Source organism: Macrobrachium nipponense, chromosome 21 (assembly GCF_015104395.2).
Source record: "Macrobrachium nipponense isolate FS-2020 chromosome 21, ASM1510439v2, whole genome shotgun sequence".
NCBI classification, from domain to species: domain Eukaryota; kingdom Metazoa; phylum Arthropoda; class Malacostraca; order Decapoda; family Palaemonidae; genus Macrobrachium; species Macrobrachium nipponense.
In genome coordinates this window covers 2,838,430-2,855,980 of record NC_087212.1, presented here as the reverse complement: position 1 = coordinate 2,855,980, position 17,551 = coordinate 2,838,430, and the positions used below count along the sequence as shown (strand labels likewise).

Below are 17,551 nucleotides of genomic sequence, written 5' to 3'. Positions count from 1 at the left end.
CACCCTTTGCCAACAATTGATTAATAGTGCAACTGCTTTGAGGTTTTCCTCCTGTCACATCTTACAAACTTTTTACTGTCAATTTCCGTTTCAGCGTTGAATGACCTCATAGGTCCCAGTGCTTGGGTAGTGTCCACTACACAGCAACTGTAGAGCACTTTGTGTTTCAGCTCTGCGGTTAAGAGTTAAAGAGAAGAGAGAAAGAGGAATGACACGGATTAGGTACTCACAGGAAGGCCATATCTAATGAATACACAGATAGTCAATCAGTTCGTTAGAAATAATGGGAAAAAATATGAATGCTTAATAATACGTGAAGGCGTCGCATCAGGTGAATGTTAAACAGGTTTTAATTTAAATCGGGTGCTATATATATATATATATATATATATATTATATATATATATACTATATATATATATATATATATATATATATATATATATATATATATATATATATATATATATATATATATATATATATATATATATATATATTATATATATATATATATATATATATATATATTATATATATATATATATATATATATATATATATATATATATATATATATATATATATATATATATATATATATATATATATATATATATATATATAGTTTAGTGATCAAGACCACAGTGTGGACGAAAGCTTTAAGCTTTGTAAAGATTTCTACGAATGTCTTTATTCTAAAATATAGTTTCATCTTTTAAGTTAAAATGCATTACAGAATATAAAGTCAGTACAAATGAGTGGTTGGGAATAATAAAAACTCGAATTGAGTATAATATTCACTTCAAACACAGAAAAACATGTTATAAGTCAGCCTAACGCCCCAGAATACCTCTTGTATATCCAAAATAAACTTAAATTAGTCTTTGATGTTATTTTCACAACTGCTTTTTTTTTTTTAAACAGCAGCATTTTTACTTCACTATACAGAGCCTTTTCTCTTTATTCCAAATATATTCCTTTTCGTAGTGAGGTGCAATATCCTAGAAAATCTGTTCACTGAGGCTGCTACCCAGAATATTTTTTGACAAATACCTCAAGAAGTTTATAGATACTAAATTTCAACCAACATTTCTCGTTCCTACTGTAGCAAAGATTTATTTCTGTGCCTCTTTATCTCTTGTACAGCTGATGATTAATTTGTAGCTACTTCAGCTCAGATAATTGAAAATTATTTTTGTTGTCCTAATATTAAGGTTGCTGTTAGGAATCCAAGAACAATTTTCTCTTACTTGGGGAGTAAGCCTACAAACTTCTTTGTTGTTTTTGTTGTTGTTTTTCTTGCTGTTGTAGTTTTTGCTGTTGTTATTCTTGTTAGGGTGTAGGAAAGCCCTATGGAAAAGCCTGGAAAGGTCTGGAAAAGGTGTTTCGCACTGACTTAAAGATACAGGAATTTCAGGATATGTTATTTATGATTTATTTTATTAGAATAAAAAATGTAAAAAATAGATAACTGCAATTTAACAGTACGGAGTAATTATTTCTAATAAGATATAGTGTATATATTTTAATTTTCGTTTGTGAAACAACACGCTATTAGACCTTAGATTTTAGCAAGCGCCGCAAGTAGGCTGGAGGTCGGATCACGCCTTGTTCAAGTATAAGGCACCGTTCCTAGTCTGATGCGTTCTTTGATGGTACATAAGTATACTTTGTCCAAGATGAACAGTTTGATTTATTTTGGTTTAACTGAGAGGTCACTGAAAGTGGTGATTGATTCCCTTCCTGGAGTTGGCCATGTGACGACAGTAACTTCAGTATGTAGTGTGGTGGGGGGGGGGGGGGGGGGGGAGGCGACGTTTTGTAATGTAATATCAGGTAACTATTAACAAAATGAAATGAATGATGATGTTCAATAGAGAGAGAGAGAGAGAGACCTTACCTACTTACCGACCTTACATCTTTGTTCGGGGTTTGCACAGGTCCCTCAGTATGATTTGGAGGCACCTCTAATGTCTACGAGATTGCCCTATGGTGCTAGTTTACATCTTCCGGTATATTTTGCATCTTCCAATCTTGTATGGTCTGGGATGCAGTTTAGATATTTGTCGAGCTTGTTTCTTAAACACATCTATGCTCACTCCTGTTATATTCCTCATATGAGCTGGCAACGCATTGAATAGACGCTGCATTATCGATGCTGGTGCGTAGTGGATTAATGTCCTGGGTTGTGCTTTCCTTAATTTTTCCCATGGTATAGTTTTGGGCACTATTAATCTAACTCCTGGCTTGCTCTTTCTGATATTTTTAGCCCTCCATGATGTTTTCAGCTATTCCTTCTTATCTGTTTCCAATGACATGAATTATCATGTAGCGTTCTCTTCTCCTTTCTAGACTATATAATTTTAAGGATTGTAGTATTTCCCAGTAGTCAAGGTCCTTAACTTCTTCTATTCTAGCTGTAAAGGACCTTTGTACACTCTATTTGTGCAATATCCTTTTGATAGTGTGGGTACCATATCATATTGCAATATTCAAGTGGACTACGAACATATGTTTTATAAAGCATAATCATTTGTGTTCAGCTTTTCTTGTTTGAAGTGCCGTAACAAACATTTCCCATTTTTGCTTTACAATTTTTGCTAATAGAATTGCTATTTGATTCGTTGCATAACATGTTCCTATTTCATCATCACACCAAGGTCTTTAACTGCTTCCTTATTTGTGATTGTCTCATTATTAGGTCCCCTATATGCATATAGCTTACCTTCTCTGTCTCCATGTTTATTAATTCAAATTTATCAGAGTTAAATACCCATTCCTATTTACCTCTGCCCAATCATATACTTTGTTAAGGTCTCTTTGTAGCGCGTTTCCTATCTTCATCACAAGTAATTTCTCTACTTATTCTTGTGTCATCGGCGAAACTACTCACTACCGAGTCCTTAACATTACTGTCTATGTCTGCAATCATAATAACAAACAGTAATGCAGCTAACACCGTACCTTGTGGCACACCGGAAATTACCTTAGCTTCATCCGAGAGAGAGAGAGAGAGAGAGAGAGAGAGAGAGAGAGAGAGAGACGTAATAAAAGAAGGTATAACAGGCGAGCAAGAACTCTTGGGGAAAGGTTAATTAGCAAATGGATCTCAAAATGAGAGATGCAAAAGGTGAAATTATGTCAAAAAGTTAATGAGGTCCTGGACCGAGGGAGTGAGTATTTTAAGACTTCTTTGAACACACAAGAGAAAACACAGGCAGAGATGACTGATGCCAGTGTTGAAAAGATTAGAGTAATTTTGATAATGTTTCTGGATGTTACAGTTGTGTTTGTGAAGGTGGCGTTGAAGGGTTAAAAAATGGAAGGGAGTCATGAATTGATGGGATTATAAATGAAATGCCGTGGTAGCCTGGGGAAGTGTGATTTAGTGGCTGACCAGGGTCTGTAAGGTATGTGTGGATGAGGTAAAGGTTCCCAAGGAATAGGGGAGAAGTATAATTGAGACAATGAGACAGGTCAATATGCAAAATATACTGAGCACCATATGTAAGTCTGTATCAGCCTTTTCTTTGGTTAGTTAGTAACGTTTTATAGGATAGGAGAAATAAACAATAGTTTTATTGAAAATTATATTTGATCATTAACAGTAATTATACATATTAAGCGTATTTGTCACTTAAGTGGAATCAGTTTAACAGCACCACTACTTAAGTGAATGTTTATACAAGAAAGCAGATGGGAGATAAAGTAGTCCCTATGATGCTGTGAAATATTCAGAGAATAATTCACTTACAATAGTCATGAATATCATTTGATGACAGCATTTCATTAGTTATACATAATTTGAACAATTAAACTTATTCATGTGGAACATCACATATCAGGTGGGTCATACTGGATAGATTCTTGTATTCAAGGTAAACCATAGGTTCTTCTTGGACTTGATACAGAGCCACCAAACTGAGATCCTGATCCAACACCAGAGAATTGAGATCCAGAGCCAAATCCAGGATCAGATAATTGAGATCCGGAGCCAAATCCAGGATCAGATAGTTGAAATCCGGAGTCAAATCCAGGATCGAATAGAAGACTACCTCCAAGGCACCCCCTCTAGTGCCGAAGCCAGCACCAGAGCCAAACCCAGCTCCAGAGCCAGATCCTACTCCAGATCCAAACCCAGCTCCAGAGCCAGATCCAGTTCCAGAGAATTGGGAACCAGATCCAGTGAATTGTGATCCACTTCCGGAAAACTGAGAGCCTGAGGCGCTAAATCCTGATCCAGATTGGGAACCTCCACCGTAAGCTCCCTGAGATCCAGCAGCACTGGCAGCGGCATCCTCTAGAGCTGCCTTCTCAATCTGAGCGATGGCATGAGGTGGAAGAGGAGGAGGAGTTGGCAGAAGGTCTGATTGTACATTGAAACCAGATCCATCAGCAACAAACTGGAAGTTAGCTGGGGTACCGTCTGGGAATGTGAATCTGAAAATAAAGAAGTTGAATTAGTAAGCACTAAGTCATAGTAAATACAGTTGGACAGAATTATAAGGTTCATAATTTTAGCTTCTTTTTTCAGTTGTATAGTTTGGAGTTTTATGATTTGGTACAGAACATTTTTGTACTTACGACCATGCCCCTTGCTGTGCCACAGCTCCAGTTACACCCTGTGGGTATCCTTGTTCCTGACGGCTGATGCCATTTCCAGTTTCAAAGTTGAAGGTGTAAGAACCGTCAGCGTGTGGACCATCGCGTTCGTCAACAAGAATAGGTACAACAGGAGCAGAGGGACCTTGGTAACCACCAGCAGAGCCAGACAATCCAAATCCTCCAACAGATGATCCACTTGAACCACCAAAACCTCCAGAGGAACTTCCCCCAAAGCTTCCTGAAGCTGATCCACCAAAACCACCGGCAGGAGAACCTCCAAATCCAGCAGCACCGGATCCTGCAGAACCTCCAAAACCAGATCCTGTGGCACCAAAACCGCTACCTGCAGAACCTCCAAAACCAGATCCTGAGGCACCAAAAACCCTACCACCTGCCAGAACCTGGGAAACCAGCTCCCTGGGCATCCAAAAACCGCCTACCCTGCAGAACCTGCAAAACCAGATCCTGTGGCACCAAAAACGCTACCTGCAGAAGAACCTCCAAACAAAAAACGATCATGAGGCACCAAAACCGCTACCTGTTTAAACCTCCAAAACAGATCCGAGGGCACCAAAACCGCTACCTGCAGAACCTCCAAAACCAGATCCTGAGGCACCAAAACCGCTACCTGCAGAACCTCCAAAACCAGATCCTGAGGCACCAAAACCGCTACCTGTAGAACTCCAAAAACCAGATCTGAGGACACCAAACCGTACCTGTAGAACCTCCAAAACCAGATCCTGAGGCACCAAAACCGCTACCTGCAGAACCTCCAAAACCAGATCCTGAGGCACCAAAACCGCTACCTGCAGAACCTCCAAAACCAGATCCTGAGGCACCAAAGCCACTTCCTGCTGATCCTCCAAAGCCTCCACTGCCAACCCCACCAAGACCACCAGAGGAACCACCAGAACCGCCAAAACCTCCACTCAAAGCACCGCTGCCAAATCCTCCTGCAGATGACGATCCACCAAATCCTGCTCCAGATGAACCACCGAATCCTCCACTTCCTGATCCTCCATGTGCACCAGAAGACGCCCCAAAACTACCGGGACCTCCGAATCCTCCGCTAGAAGAAACGCCAACTCCTCCTGAGGGGAACCCAGATCCGCCTACTGCAGGAGTTTGGTATAATCTTGCTGTTTCAGAGAGAACCCCTCGAGGAATTGTCGCTGTGACTGCCAAAAGGGCACACAAGACTACCGTCTGGAAAGGGTTAATCTCTGTTGTTACATGAAGTAAAACTTTGTTCTAGTACTCATACTTAAAATATTGATTTAACGGAACTAATTTCACAATGATGAAACTTACAACCTTACATTATAAAATGAAATTGTCCTTTCTTAATATTAGTGTTCAGCCTTGCCAATAGATGCTCACCCTGGGAAAGTATGTTGATATGACTTAGGAAGATTTTAATATCCAACTTAAAAAGGACTATTCTGAACTAGAGATAAGCTTCAGTTTAAAGTCACAATGAGGAATATTTGTTGAGAAAAGTTGAATAATATTCTTTGAAAAAGTATTGAAAGGAAATTTTCATGGCATACTAAAACATGAACTATTTTTTCAAGATGATCTCGTCCGACATCGTTAGGGGGGAAATTGAATATAACTTTATTTTTTGCAGTCTGTGGAACAACAAGCAAGGCTGGATTGTTATTTATGATTTAAGTGCACGAACGTTTTGGGGTAAATAATTTTACCTTAGTTTTGAAATGATTGAGTTTTGCACTGAATCACAGACGACTTGTCATTTCAGGTCATATTTACTTTAAAATCCTTAAATGAAGTAGCCAGGAAAGTATGAAATTCTTATAAACAGATCAAACTTGAGTTAAATTACACGGATCATCTCGTGGCTATGATATGTAATATGACTGATACCAGTCCTAGATCTCACTGTTATAAACACTCACTGCGGTGTTTGTTACGCCTTTCTCTGGTGGCTCAGGTCATTCGTCATCATATTCTATTGTTATGAAAACAGAAAAAAGCGAGATTCATGAAAAAGGTTAAGAGTTCGTGAGTGTGAGAGAGCCAGAGGCAACCGGAGGACTTACTTTGGTCGACATCGTTGTCTGAAGGAGTCGAACTGAATGTAGTGATGGAATGTCTCCTACTCGCTTATATAAGAAACCGGTGCCCTTCGCTGCTTCGGAAAGGTGGAACCTTCCGAAAGCCCCCCTCCCCCTCCCCCAAACCCTTCCCACCTCCACACACTAACCTCAGATCCAGTTCATCCTTTTTACACTACAAAACTCGCCCTTCACGACGCATCTCCCCAACTCCCCCCCCCCCCACACTTTAAATCCACTGCCCCCCCCCCCTTTTTTTTTTGTTAGTAATCCGGTTTTTCTCAAAAGAAAATCGAAAGCTCGTAGGAAATATTGTGTTGACCGTGGCAATTTGACATATATTATGAACTCTATTTGTATTATAAAGCAGTTTGCCAGAATGTGTATAAGCACGTGTACACATACACACATACATATATGTATAATTATATTTATAAATTTATTGCTGTATACATACATTCAATCATCGTTGTCTTACTTGATTCACGAGTGTTCATCGATGCATCGCTTGATATGCTCTCACTGCATAAGAATCTACAGTATTCAGTTTTTCCTTTCAAAATAAATAATAGTGACAGAGTAGCATTTTCGACGTCTAATTATTTACCACTTTCCTCACCAGGCTCTTGTTCAGTCATTAAATTTCTTCAGATTAAAATCGTAACTCAGCATTCCATTTGTTCCTTCCGTGAGTTCTAAATGAAAGGAGTTATGCAATTACTTTTTTTCATATACTTAATCGTCTTTTGTTTTAGATTTCATTCCAGATTTCGCTTGTTTGTTGTCATTTATCTGTTTTCATGTTGCCGATTTTATTGTCTGTCTATACTTCAGCGTCTTCTGATACAAATCATAATTGTAGTCACTACTCAGTGTTTTCTTCTGATACCAATATTTTGCAATCATAATTGTAGTCACTACTGTTTTCTAATCTAAAGTATAGCTTGATGAAATGGGCATTTAAATGCCCTCGTACTTTGACTGAAAGGACTGAAAGGATTATGGATGAAAAAGCCTAATTAAGCTTATAGGGAATATGAGACATATTTAGCTACAGAGGAACTTGTAGACATACGATTCTGAACAAGGTAAAAAATAAGGAATCATGTAAAAGAGGAGAGTGAAAAAAAAACTTTAAATCCAAACCAATTGATTTGAAAAGTACTGTCCACAAAGCAGCAATTCAAAGAAACCTACATAGATAAGAGATAGGAAAGACTCATTACTGCACAGTGAAATGTTCAGATGAAGGCCACAGCTATTGAATAAGCAAATATTTAATCAGTTGGTCGTTACGAAAAATAAATTAGATGATAGTGTATGTTTATTCATGAAGATATGTTATATGAGGTGAGCGTTAAACTTGTTTTAATCAAGGACAAAAGATACGAATATACGAGAGTGTGCATTTGAAAATATGTAAGTCATTCATATGTGTGTGTGTGTGTGTGTGTGTGTGTACAGTGAGTAGAGACAAAATGGAGGACTTTGTTCAGAAGTTCAGGAAGAGAGGTAATGTGTTCACAAACCGGGTAGGAACAAATAGGATACCATATAATAAAAGAAAGGCGTGGGGTAGAATGTGAACAATAACAATAAAGAGAACAAGGAATATGTAAAAATAGGTTGATGAACAAATGTATCTCATAACAAGAGATGGTAATGGAGAGATGATTCGGAAGTGAATGCAGTCTTAGGTCGACTCAAATTGATTTAGTTTCAAACTGTTTTTCATGTTATATTCACTGTCCAATATTTAGGCGATTTTCAAAATGATTTTTGAAACAGAAATCAGTGATTTCTTGTTAGTGGAAGAGAAAACAGGTCAGGAGGTTAGAATAAGTGCGAGAATTCTTTCGAAAGTTACTGTTGAGGACAGAGAGAGGGCAATTAAGATACTAAATAAATGGAAACCAGAAATTGATGGAATTACAAATGAGTTGTTGTGTGATGGTAATTGCAGTGTGATTGAGTGGTTGACCAGGGTTTGTAAGGTAGTCCTGGAAGAGTAAAAGGTTCCAAAGGAAAAAGTGAAAGAGGAGACTAAGAATTTTAGTGTATATAAGGAACTTTATGAATTAAGAGAGGATAAGGATGCAACACACTTGTGATTGGGTTGAAAGTATCGATAGGGACCTGAGTTTAGATGGTAAATTGTTGATTTGTATAATTTTTCATGATGTGGGTGAAGCACGCAGGTGTAAATGACTGGTTTGGTGAAGAAATGGAGCTGAACAATGGTGGGCTATGTGCCTATGGCTGTATATTTGTATATTATCTATAGTGATAGAGTATTGTGAGAAGTCAGAGACAGAACAGTTGCTGTGGAAATTTACCTTTAATTTCAATTACCCTGTATATATAGCAGTAGGTTTTGCTTGCCCCAGGTCTAAACACAGTTACCGGTAATTTCAAAATTGTGGAAGAGAAATACATGTCATGGATGGGTCGTTGAATGGTATTCATACATGACACAGTACTGACTATGGATAGTGTTAAAAAATTGCAGAGATTAGTGAAAGAATTTAAATTATTGCCACAGGAGAAAGATAATAATAGAGTGAGCCAAAGCAGGCTTATAAGGTAAATTATTTGGCCATGTGGAAAGAATGGAGGATGATAAGCTGATGGAGGAGGTATAAAATTTTTAAATATCAGGAGAAAGGAGAAGCAGAAGACCAAGAAGGGAATGGATGATGATGTGGAAGAGAAAACGCCTCAAAATCCAGAAATGAGAGAGTTACCTGTAAGATAGGAATTAAACAGACTTGTGTTTAGTTGGGTTGAACAATTAGCTGGTGAGCTTTTTGTTTTGTGTAGATGCATGAAAATTAGTGTTGTAAAATATTCAGCCCAGGTTGTTAAACCACATTGGTGCAGTTCAGTTGTGAGTTTCTTTTTAATCTTTGGTGAAAGTTTTAATGCTTGAAGTGTGTGTGTGTGTGTGTGTGTGTGTAAGAAATCCCATTTTAAACCGTAATTTTATTTTATTTTATTTATTTATTTATTTTGTGATCATAACAACCAAAGTCTGTCTAATGATCACGGTTTGCTTTCTCACATCAAGTCTAGATACATCTCATATATGCAGTTAGATACATCTAGCTGCTTATATTAGATGCCCTAATAAATATGCTATATACAATATATATATGCTTTAAAAAATCACAGTAGATGAACGTGTCTTCATTATATAAGCGAAAACCACAGGAGAATGATAGGCGAAAATCTGCACCGAGCCCTTTCGCCTTTATTGGGGCATTGTAGGTACGGATTTCTGCCTATCATTTTCCTGCGGTATTTGCTTATATAATATATATATATATATATATATATATATATATATATATATATATATCTATATATATATATATCATATATATATATATATATATATATTATATATATATATATATATATATATATATATATAGTTTTTTTTTCAATTGATCACCTTTATCTAAACTTGATATGATTAAAATCGATTTGTAACAACAGTGTCAAATGTAGCAGGAATAGCACCGTTGGTGAAATTATTCAGAAAGGTTTCTAGATCATTCTGTTTAATTGACGATCGATATAAATTCGCTGGGGAGTTCTTCAGAGGCTAATTGGATTAGCGAGTTATAATTCAAAGACTTTATGAATAAGTACAGCTGCAGAGGCTGATCGAGTTAGCGAGCTATAATTCAAAGACTTTATTAATAAGTACAGCTGCAGAGGGTAATCGGGTTAGCGGGCTATAATTCAAAGACTTTATTAATAAGTACAGCTGCAGAGGCTAATCGGGTTAGCGAGCTATAATTAAAAGACTTTATTAATAAGTACAGCTGCAGAGGCTAATCGGGTTAGCGAGCTATAATTCAAAGACTTTATTAATAAGTACAGCTGCAGAGGCTAATCGGGTTAGCGAGCTATAATTCAAAGACTTTATTAATAAGTACAGCTGCAGAGGCTAATCGTGTTAGCGAGCTATAATTAAAAGACTTTATGAATAAGTACAGCTGCAGAGGCTGATCGGGTTAGTGAGCTATAATTAAAAGACTATGAATAAGTACAGCTGCAGAGGCTGATCGAGTTAGCGAGCTATAATTAAAAGACTTTATGAATAAGTACAGCTGCAGAGGCTGATCGAGTTAGCGAGATATAATTAAAAGACTTTATGAATAAGTACAGCTGCAGAGGGTGAGCGAGCTATAATTAAAAGTCTTAATGATTAAGTACAGCTGAGCAGCCTAGATTTTACAATTGTGAAAGTTAAGAATAAGAACATTTTTTTTTTATATGATAACTTAGTGGTTTCATAACTGTATTCTCACACACAGTCTATGTTTTCAACTGTTTTCCTGTTCCACAGGTAACGAGATTAGGACTTTAAAATAATGTAAAACATTTAATAGTAGGGACAAGTTGACTTGAGGTCTTTTTCTCTGTATATCTTCTTCCATAAGAATTAGAATAGTAATTGTAATAAAAAAAAAAGTGTCTAAAATTGCTCTTTGCGATTAAAAATATCCTTGTACGAAATCGATATAAACATGTACTACTAGATGCTGAGTAAGCAGCCCCATTGGCTATTTCTTAAAATTCATTGTTACTTTTATTTTGCAAAGGAAGTCCTACATATATAGAATGCACAGATTCCAGTAATACTTAAAGAGGTGGCACAGAACAATCTGAATCCAGAGACCAGCTCATGGCCATTGCTTTACCATACCTTTTTGACAGCTGTTTATTCATTTGACCAGATATTCGTAAAAAATAATGTGTACATAGAAGCTGAAATAAGTACGTTTAGCTTCGTCTGTTAGCTGGGATGCTTTTTCCTGATAAGTGATCTTAATGACATGGGAGGAAGGTAAAGCCTTATTATATGTCTTTCCTCTCTATCGGTTTACCAACGTAAGTATGTAAAAAGTTCAAGTACATCTTAGCTTACCCAGACCACTGAGTTGGTTAACAGCTCTCCTAGGGCTGGCCAGAAGGATTAGACATTTTGACGTGGCTAGGAGCCAACGGGACTTAACTCTTCTAGGCTGGCCAGAAGGATTAGACATTTTGACGTGGCAAGGAGCCAACGGGACTTACTCTTCTAGGGCTGGCCCGAAGGATTGGATATTTTTACATGGCTAAGACCCAACGGGACCTACAGCTTATTGTGACATATTTAAAACTTAACCTTTGTAGAATGTTGTTCCACAATGAAATTAAACATTATCATTATCCTAAAAATACAGACGAAGGTACGAGTGAAGATTTTGGGTATCAGTAAAGGATGAATCGACAACCAGTCTCTTATCACATTTGCTCTGTTTTCAATTCGTCGAATATGCAATGCTTCATATGGGAGGCGAAATAAACTCAGACATTTTAACAAAAATTATATTTCATCATTAACAGTAACTACAACTACTAAGCGTATTTTTGTCACCTGTGTGGAGTCAATAACAGCACCTTTACCTAAGTGAATGTCTAGACAAGAAAGCACTGAGAAATTCAGTGGTCCCTGTGATACAGTGAAGTGATTCAGTCAGTAATACATAATATAACAATCGCCAGTGTCATATGATGACAATAATCGGTTAGTTATATGCATCTTCTGAACAAGTAATCTTATGCATAGTGAATGATGTATCCTTTTGATAGAGTGGAACATCACACATCAGGTGGGTCGTGCTGAGAAGATTCTTGAGTCTGTTCAAGGTAAACCGTAGGTTCTGCCTGGAGTTTGCGGTGCTGGAACTGATACGGGGCCGCCAAATTGAGATCCTGATCCAGAGCCAAATCCAGCACCAGATCCCTGAGATCCTGAGCCAAAGCCTGCTCCAGAGCCTAGGCCGGCACCAGAGCCAAATCCTGCTCCAGAGCCTAAGCCGGCACCAGAACCAAATCCTGCTCCAGAGCCTAAGCCAGCGCCAGAGCCAAATCCTGCTCCAGAACCTAAGCTGGCACCAGAGCCAAATCCTGCTCCAGAGCCTAAGCCGGCACCAGCGCCTAAGCTGGCACCAGAGCCAAATCCTGCTCCAGATCCTGAGCCGGCACCAGAGCCAAATCCTGCTCCAGATCCTGAGCCAGCACCAGAGCCAAATCCTGCTCCAGAACCAAATCCTGCTCCAGAACCAAATCCTGCTCCAGAGCCTAAGCCGGCACCGGAGCCAGATTGGGAACCTCCACTGTAAGCTCCCTGAGCTCCAGCAGCACTGGCAGCAGCATCCTCAAGAGCTGCTTTCTCAATCTGAGCGATGGCATGAGGTGGAAGAGGAGGAGGAGTTGGCAGAAGGTCTGATTCTACACGGAAACCAGATCCATCGGCAACAAACTGGAAGTTAGCTGGGGTACCATCTGGGAAAGTGAATCTGAAAATAACAAAAGTAAGTAAAAAAATTAATGAAAGTATTTACCGTTGGACAGAATTTGATAGTTTCATAATTTTAGTTTCTTTTATCTAGACATACAACTCAGACTTTTATTTTTAAATAAATAAGTGAATCATTTTTCTACTTACGACCATGCACCTTGCTGTGCCACAGCTCCAGTTTCACCCTGTGGATATCCTTGTTCTTGACGGCTGATGCCATCACCAGTTTCGAAGTTGAAGCTGTAAGAACCATCAGCGTGTGGACCATCACGTTCATCAGCAAGAATAGGAACGACAGGAGCAGAGGGACCTTGGTAACCACCAGATCCTGAGGCACCAAAACCGCTTCCTGCTGAACCACCAAAGCCTCCACTGCCAACTCCACCAGATCCTGCAGAACCTCCAAATCCAGCACCACCAGATCCTACGGAGCCTCCAAATCCAGCACCACCAGATCCTACGGAACCTCCAAATCCAGCACCACCAGATCCTACAGAGCCTCCAAATCCAGATCCTGTGGAACCTCCAAAACCAGATCCTGAGGAACCAAAACCACTTCCTGCTGAACCTCCGAAGCCTCCACTGCCAGCCCCACCAGATCCTACAGAACCTCCAAATCCAGCTCCTGAGGAACCTCCAAAACCAGATCCTGAGGCACCAATACCACTACCTGCTGAACCACCATAGCCTGCACTGCCAGCACCACCAGATCCTGCGGAACCTCCAAATCCAGATCCTGATGAACCAAAACCACTTCCTGCTGAACCTCCGAGGCCTCCACTGCCAACCCCACCAGATCCTACAGAACCTCCAAATCCAGCACCACCAGATCCTGCAGAGCCTCCAAATCCAGATCCTGAGGAACCAAAACCACTTCCTGCTGAGCCTTCGAAGCCTCCACTGCCAGCCCCACCAGATCCTGCAGAACCTCCAAATCCAACACCACCAGATCCTACAGAGCCTCCAAATCCAGATCCTGAGGAACCAAAACCACTTCCTGCTGAGCCTCCGAAGCCTCCACTGCCAGCCCCACCAGATCCTGCAGAACCTCCAAATCCAGCACCACCAGATCCTACAGAGCCTCCAAATCCAGATCCTGAGGAACCAAAACCACTTCCTGCTGAACCTCCGAAGCCTCCACTGCCAGCCCCACCAGATCCTACTGAGCCTCCAAATCCAGATCCGGAGGCACCAAAACCGCTACCAGCTGAACCTCCGAAGCCACCGCTGCCAAGTCCTCCAGCAGTTGATGAACCACCAAATCCTGCTCCAGATGAACCACCGAATCCTCCACTTCCTGATCCTCCATGTGCACCAGAAGACGCCCCAAAAGCACCCGCCGAAGAACCACCGGAACCTCCAAATCCCCCACTAGAAGAAACTCCAGGACTGCCTACATCAGGAGGCTGATATAATTTTGCTGGGTTAGAGAGAACCCCTCGAGGAATTGTCGCCGTGACTGCCAAAAGGGCACACAAGACCACAGTCTGGAAAGGGATGATTTCCATTATTATCAAATAAGTAGAAGGTTCCATGCAAGTTAGTAAAAGATAAAGACTACAAAACAGTAATAAGTTTTTGAAAAGTGTCCATATGGAGAAATCAGCAGCATGCATTAAGTCTTTTTAAACATAAAGCATTGATTTGTAGTCCTCCTTATCATCTAAATTGAAATTTTTATTCATTCTTTAGCAGTTGATCACTAAATAGTCATTTTTAGTGCACCCGTCATGATGAAGTGATATATTTGATTTTGTATAAAGTATTCTCAGTTGAATAGTCTCAGTGATTGGTGGGAATTATGAAGTTGAGTTACTTTTTAAAAATCAAAATTTATGTAATGTTGGGAATTATCATTTTTATCATGTTATCTATACATAATATGATGGTCAGAGCTGACTGTCAGTACAAAGGATTTTTATGATAATGTAGAATGACTGTTATGTCAGCTACTATGATTATTTTGTTAAGCTCGTGAGGTTTAGGAGGCGTTTTTCAAAGACAAACTCATTTCCAAAGCACAATCTTAGTTTTTAGCTGCATACACTTTTACTGTGAGAGATGAAACTAGAAAAAATGTTTTACGAAAGATGCTCTCGGTCTTCCCAGTCATCCAAAAGTGACGGAAGTTTAGTGTGTGTCACTTCAGTAGCCAGGCAGAAATCCTCTGTGTCAGTCATAGTCATCCTGATCTGCTGCTGTTGCCGCTGCTGTAAGACAAAGCTGATAGTTATGTAAACACAATGTGGAAATAGCCTCCCAGAGGATGTCGAGAAGTTGGAATCTCAGAAGTTCAAGCGGAAATGCTGTGCATTACTACCCTGATACTACTCTTCATGCATTTTGATACATTTTTATATATTTATCTATATAATAATTTTTTCCTTTTTTAATAAGTGGTATCTTCTTTCTATATTTCCCTTCATTTCCTCTTCTTCCTAATGAACACCATATTCTTTGGGAGCTTGGAATTCAAGTTAATTACCCCTTAGGTGGGCTTGTTCCACATGAATAGGTTTCATCTACTGAATATTGATAATAATAATAATAATAATAATAATAATAATAATAATAATAATAATAATAATAATAATAATAATAATAATAATAATAATAATAAAATAGAATCGAATCAAGATGGGATAAAGATGAAATGGTAATAAAATACCGATGTTGACCACATTGTACTTGATGAATTATGACAGTGAAGGTAGACCACAGACACCCACACGAAATAATGAAAAGGAAATGATAAATAAGATGGGAAAAAGATGAAATGATGGAGGGAATGCAGCTATAGGCTACATTATATCTAACGGATAAGTTATTACGGTGAAAGTGGACCGTATACGCCCTTAAGTAATTTATGGAATAACTTACTGGACAAAGATATTATAGAGTAAAAAAAGAGAGCATAATTTAAAACAGGAAAATTGGTTAAGTTCAATATTATTGAGAACACAGGCTCCAATCATATATAAACCGGAAATAAGTCTGGTACAGCCATGCCTTTAACTTTGAAAATCATAAGAATTATGTAAATTCTCTGCTAACTATTCTGGTACTTAAAAATCAGTTCTAGCATACCATCCATACTCTCTCTCTCTCTCTCTCTCTCTCTGCTCTATCCTACTCTCTCTCTCGTCTCCCTAGCAGTCTCTCCATCTCTTCTCCTCGTCTCTCTCTCTCTCTCTCTCTCTAGCACACACAAACGGCGATATGCCACCGCTCTTCTGTTCCATGAGTCAATATGTACCCGGCACGCTATACGTATTACGAAATGCGTACAACAACTGCGATGCTGTGACAAAAAAAAATTAAAAATTAAAAAAAAAAAGTATTGAACCGCGGTGCTCTGACAAAAATAGAAAAAATACGAGAAATAAAGAACCACGATGCTTTTAAAAAAAATTAATAGATGAAGAACTGCCATGCAATTGTAAAAATCAGTTTAAAAAATGATTTTTTAATTGAAAAAAACACGACACAGGGCGACTGTCGTCGGAGACCGGAACACATCCGACGCTCCCGAGAGAGATCTAGAACTTACTTTGGTCGTCATCGTTGTGTGAAGGAGTCGAACTGAATGCATAAACCAGCGGCTCCGCGGCCCTTATATACCGGCGTAGTGCCCTTCGCCGCCCGAGGCACCGATGGAGATCCTCCCTCCTCCCCCTCTCCCTCTTTACTGGACCGGGGAGGGAGGGAAATGGTTGTTACGCTGCATCCCTTATGCCCTTAGAAAGTCCCTCCACCTTGCGACGGGTTTCCCTCCTCCTCCTCCGCCTCCTCCTCCTCCTCCTCCTTTCATTCTTTTTTTTTCTTTAATCCTCCTCCTCCTCTCTTTCTCTCTTTTTTTGCTTCAGTCCTGTTTCAGAATTGCTTCACGCGGGAGTCGCCGAAGTTTCTGATACAGTTCCCGGTTATTGAGAATAGTAGTTTCTCTATGGTTGCTTTGACGTTTTGCATTGTTTATTTATTTATTGATTGATTTATTATGTATCTGACACAGTTCCAGTTTAAAAGTAGTTTGTTTGTATGCCTCTCCATTTTTCATTTGTTCTTTAATATTTACATAACATTTACTGTTCTTTCGTGATTTTGTCTACATGTGATATAGTTCAAATTTGAAAGTCATTTCTTGTTTACTTCTACACTTTTCATTTTTTCTCAATTATTTATTGAGTTATATATTCACTTTTCGTTCATGATCTACATATCTGTGATACAGTTCCAATTTGAAGATAATTGTTTTACCTCAACGTTTTTAATTTTTGGCATTTACTGATTTACCTCCCATTCATGATTTTTATATACAGTTCGAAGTTTGACAAAATTCCGTGTTTTTACAACTACATTTTAAATATTATTTATTTATTTAGTTTCGTTCATAATTTCTGTACTCGTACCCAGAGACTGTTAGCTACTGACCGCGGAAGGTAAATGTGTTACTTCATTCTCTTGCGCAATTTATCATAAAGTATTCACATGACTTCTTATATTTCTT

The 17,551-nt window shown here is 38.8% G+C and overlaps 2 protein-coding genes across 11 annotated transcripts; both read right to left on the bottom strand.

The window, feature by feature from the left end:
* Nucleotides 1-3,597: 3,597 nt before the first annotated feature.
* LOC135197701 (uncharacterized) lies at nucleotides 3,598-6,705 on the bottom strand. 4 transcript variants are annotated; one of them, XM_064224728.1, is made up of 5 exons: nucleotides 6,672-6,705; nucleotides 5,325-5,814; nucleotides 5,201-5,281; nucleotides 4,588-4,960; nucleotides 3,598-4,443 (listed from the first exon to the last, which is right to left on the bottom strand). In XM_064224728.1, exons 1-5 carry the CDS (start codon nucleotides 6,681-6,683, stop codon nucleotides 3,822-3,824), a joined length of 1,578 nt encoding a protein of 525 aa, XP_064080798.1. In that variant the 5' UTR covers nucleotides 6,684-6,705; the 3' UTR covers nucleotides 3,598-3,821. The 4 variants fall into 4 exon arrangements, with proteins under 4 accessions (XP_064080798.1, XP_064080799.1, XP_064080800.1 ...); XM_064224729.1 differs by having other exon boundaries at nucleotides 5,246-5,281; XM_064224730.1 differs by having other exon boundaries at nucleotides 4,588-4,915; nucleotides 5,246-5,281.
* Nucleotides 6,706-12,054: 5,349 nt separating this feature from the next.
* Nucleotides 12,055-16,731, bottom strand: LOC135197699 (uncharacterized). 7 transcript variants are annotated; one of them, XM_064224722.1, is made up of 4 exons: nucleotides 16,595-16,731; nucleotides 13,192-14,531; nucleotides 12,807-13,042; nucleotides 12,055-12,752 (listed from the first exon to the last, which is right to left on the bottom strand). In XM_064224722.1, the coding sequence occupies exons 1-4, from the start codon at nucleotides 16,634-16,636 to the stop codon at nucleotides 12,385-12,387; spliced, it is 1,986 nt and encodes a 661-aa protein (XP_064080792.1). In that variant the 5' UTR covers nucleotides 16,637-16,731; the 3' UTR covers nucleotides 12,055-12,384. The 7 variants fall into 7 exon arrangements, with proteins under 7 accessions (XP_064080792.1, XP_064080795.1, XP_064080797.1 ...); XM_064224725.1 differs by having other exon boundaries at nucleotides 12,055-13,042; nucleotides 13,192-13,510; nucleotides 13,655-14,531; XM_064224727.1 differs by having other exon boundaries at nucleotides 12,055-13,042; nucleotides 13,192-13,477; nucleotides 13,655-14,531.
* Between the last annotated feature and the right edge of the window lie 820 nt (nucleotides 16,732-17,551).